The 3,468-nt window shown below is 46.1% G+C and overlaps 1 protein-coding gene across 1 annotated transcript; it reads right to left on the bottom strand.

Moving 5' to 3' along the window:
* Window positions 1–472: 472 nt before the first annotated feature.
* Window positions 473–2,882, bottom strand: LOC137436547 (uncharacterized). Its single transcript, XM_078784718.1, has 3 exons — window positions 2,455–2,882; window positions 1,605–2,219; window positions 473–1,466 (listed from the first exon to the last, which is right to left on the bottom strand). The coding sequence occupies exons 1-3, from the start codon at window positions 2,821–2,823 to the stop codon at window positions 618–620; spliced, it is 1,833 nt and encodes a 610-aa protein (XP_078640844.1). The 5' UTR covers window positions 2,824–2,882; the 3' UTR covers window positions 473–617.
* Between the last annotated feature and the right edge of the window lie 586 nt (window positions 2,883–3,468).

Here is a 3,468-nt window from a genome sequence, read left to right as displayed (position 1 = left end):
TCCAACAGGGGGCATCACTTTGCCACACTTTTTCCAACAGGGCGCCATTTTTTTTACTCCACTTATCCCGACAGGGCGGCATTGTTTTGCCTCACTTTCCCAACAAGGTGGCATCTAGTCTAGTAGGAAGACTAGGTCCCCCTGCACCCCCCGGAGATATACTTCTAATCAGTGTTTCTAGATTGGAAAAAATGTGTAGAAAATGACTAGCTATGGCCCCAAGCTGAAAAAATGTCCCACATACCATTTTTATGCAAATTACTGCTGCCATTATCAAAAAAACGATTTTTGACATATCTCAGCCAATATTGCAGATAATTGAAAAATGAAGGTGTCTAGACCCATGTTTTGAAGGGCATAGATCATGATAGAACTATTCATAACATGATTACATGTGTCTATGGTATACTAGTATGCTAATTAGTGCTTTATTTACAAAATAATCACAGTTTTACGAAATAATAGACTCATATTAAGGTCCGTCTACACAGACGTTAACACAAAGTTTTATTTTTCTAAATATTACAACTGTCAAAATAGTCCTAGCACTCAATGTGACCACTCTTCTCTTGCTTGTTTTAGATAAACATCATTAGCATTAGTGATTCTACACTGAGTCAGTCATCATCATTTTCATCGAAATCGTCAGAGTCAAACTCTTCTTCTCCTTCCTCTTCCTCCTCCTCTTCGTGCTCTCCTGTGTTCAGAAGATCCACCAGTGAGGTTGGTAGGATGGGACCACTGGACCACATTGGTTTCAACAGTCCTTCATCAGTCCTTATCCATCCTTGCTCCTCATAAGGTTTTGGCTTTTCGATGATAGGTTGATCGGCTCTTTTGTACAATGCTACGCGGTGGTTCACACGCTGGATGTGCGGCTTCAGGGCAGACTGGCATGGAGGAAGGCGAGCCAGATCAACCTTGGACTTGGATGTGAGGGTCTTGTCCTCTCCCACCATTTTTCGTAGCAGCTTGGCACGGACAATGTCCACTGATGACTCGCGACTCTGGCCGTACATCACACAGGTGAATTTTTCTAACTGCCTCTCCACCTCAGGGTTGGCATCCCAGTTGTCACCCAGTTCACCGAATGCCCTGTGAAACCTGGGATTCTTCTCCAGCTTTTTCAAGGGCCCGACTTTTCCCTTCCCTTTGAAGGCACTGGTGCAGTCTTCTCCGCTGAACACATAGTACCCCAGGAGAGTGGCACAGTAGTCCTCTCCCAGGGATTCTGCCAGCTCAGAGACGTTGACAAGTTGGCGATGCTTCCCTGACCCTGTATCCAGGTACACCGTCAGCTTGATGTTGTGGGCATGGTGGAGCAGGATCAGGAGGATGTCTGTGTCCGGTGTTCTGACTACAGCGTTCTTGTATCCGATGGTAGCAGCATGATGGAGGTACAGAACCACCCTGGTATCAGTCTCTTCCTGGTTGCTGTAGATCGTGGGGAGTTCACGTACCTCGACCTGAAACACAAAAAGGCACCGCATTTCAATCACCAGTCACTGCCAGTTTCAGATCTAGACAAACATCACAGGTAATCACCTTTTTTTCAGGAAAAATTACAAATTGAATCGCCATTCACGAAGGGCTTTCAATTTTACCTTGCCATTCGTTGAGGCAAGTTGGTGGGCCTTCCCCTCCACGATCAGCACAGCCATCTCTGTTCTCTCCAGCCTGGTAGCTGCCTCTTGTCCACTCCACACTTTCAGAAGAAGCTGGCACATCTGCTTTTTGTTGTCGTCATTTGCAAGGAACATTTTGAAGTCATATGGCTTCCTGGTTGCTGGTCCAGCCAGAATGATCTTCTCTGAGCTGCCCCGCCTCAGCCTTTCCTGCGCTTTGATTGACTCAGGATGGTAACTGTCAGTGGAGAACAGAAAGTGCTGCTTGGCCACCATCTGATCAAGCACCTGCAAGCATATCTCACCACATGTTGGGGGAAGGTTGGCAAGGGTATGCAGCAGCGCCATTCCATCCTGGATGAACAGGGCATCCTTGGGGTATTGCAGATCTTGTGGTGTGGTGTCCTCTAAAAGGTAGTGCAGAATGGAGGCTTTGTTGGTTTTGCAGAAGAACCCATCTGGTGTCCCAAGGCTAGGAGGCACTGGCATCAGGCAGTACTTCATGAGTTCTCCCAGGTCTAATGGCTCATCTTGACTCTGAGACTTGACAAGGAGCAGGAATGCAAGGTTGCTTTGCTCCTGATACTGGATGACCTGGAATGATAAATGGTGATTGGTTGATATGTACTACAGGAAGGACTACAGGTGAAAATTATTCATGTGCTATAAATTGGCATATTTACAATCTTTACATTGTTCATTGATGTGCACTGTCTTTAATAAACAAATTTGGAGTTCAATCTTGTATCTCAATATAGCATGTACAGGACGCCATTTAAAAATACAACATAAAATACAAAAGCACTTGGGTATTGGATTACATCCTTACCTTGCCCTGTGAGGATGTTAGTGTGATCTTCTTGTTACTAGCCTCCATGGTCTTGAGTTTCTTTCTCTTGATTGGGTTGAAGAAGCTCTCAGGTTCTCCGCTTTCCAGGCGCCTGATGAAGTCAGCTTTCGCAGCTTTCCCCACAGCTTCTGCTTGTAACACATCCATCTCAACATCCATGGGGACGGGAGCACCAGAGGCCAGGCAGTAGAGTTTGTCCTTATCAATGATGGTGAACGGATTGGTGAAGTTCTTGATAGTAGTTAGGGTTCGCTGAACGGCCTCCTCGCCTTTTCTGATCTCTGCCTTCTCTAGTTCACGATGTCTCCCTGCTCTTGGGCAGTCTGGGTCATCGATGAGATCCACCATCTCAAGGGTCTTTTCATAGAACTGTGCCCGTGCTGTGGTTGTTCGGCACCATCTCTGGTATGCCCCAAACATGCTTCCGAGTGTGAATGCTCGTGCGAGAGCATTGGAAACTGTTATGTTTGAGCTGTGCACAAGCCAGAAAGAAATGACATCACATTTGTCATGATCAACCTTCGTGAAGTGGATATGCTCCTTGATTGGGTCATTCTGTAGGCGTTTCAGTAGTTTCTCTGACCGATAATTTGAGTTCTCATATCCATTCAGTTTCAGTTCCTCGACATAGAGCAAGCGCAAGGAAGAAAGCTGTAGAACTTTATTCTGCTGGATGACCTGGGTTTGAATGTGTTCCAGTACTGAGTTGAATGCCTTTTCATGGGCGGCTGACATGCAAGCCTGCTCCTTTGGTGCTTCGGCTCTGTGAATCGCACGCTCATAGTTGTAGAATGCTGTGCGGAAAGCTTTAAAACATGACGGATGGTGTTTGGCCTCACATGCAAAGAGGTCTTTGTTTTTCACCTTTCGATGGAGTCGATAGAGACCCATTTTCTCAGCCCGTGTTTCGATTTGCTCCCATGCATTTTCTTTGTTTTTAAAGGATGGGAAGGTTGTAGGCCTCTCAGTATTGCGATGAGCATCTTTGGTCTC

Source organism: Myxine glutinosa, chromosome 9, assembly GCF_964187855.1.
Source record: "Myxine glutinosa chromosome 9, kmMyxGlut1.1, whole genome shotgun sequence".
Taxonomy (NCBI): Eukaryota; Metazoa; Chordata; class Myxini; order Myxiniformes; family Myxinidae; genus Myxine; species Myxine glutinosa.
This window is presented reverse-complemented; position numbering and strand designations above follow the sequence as displayed.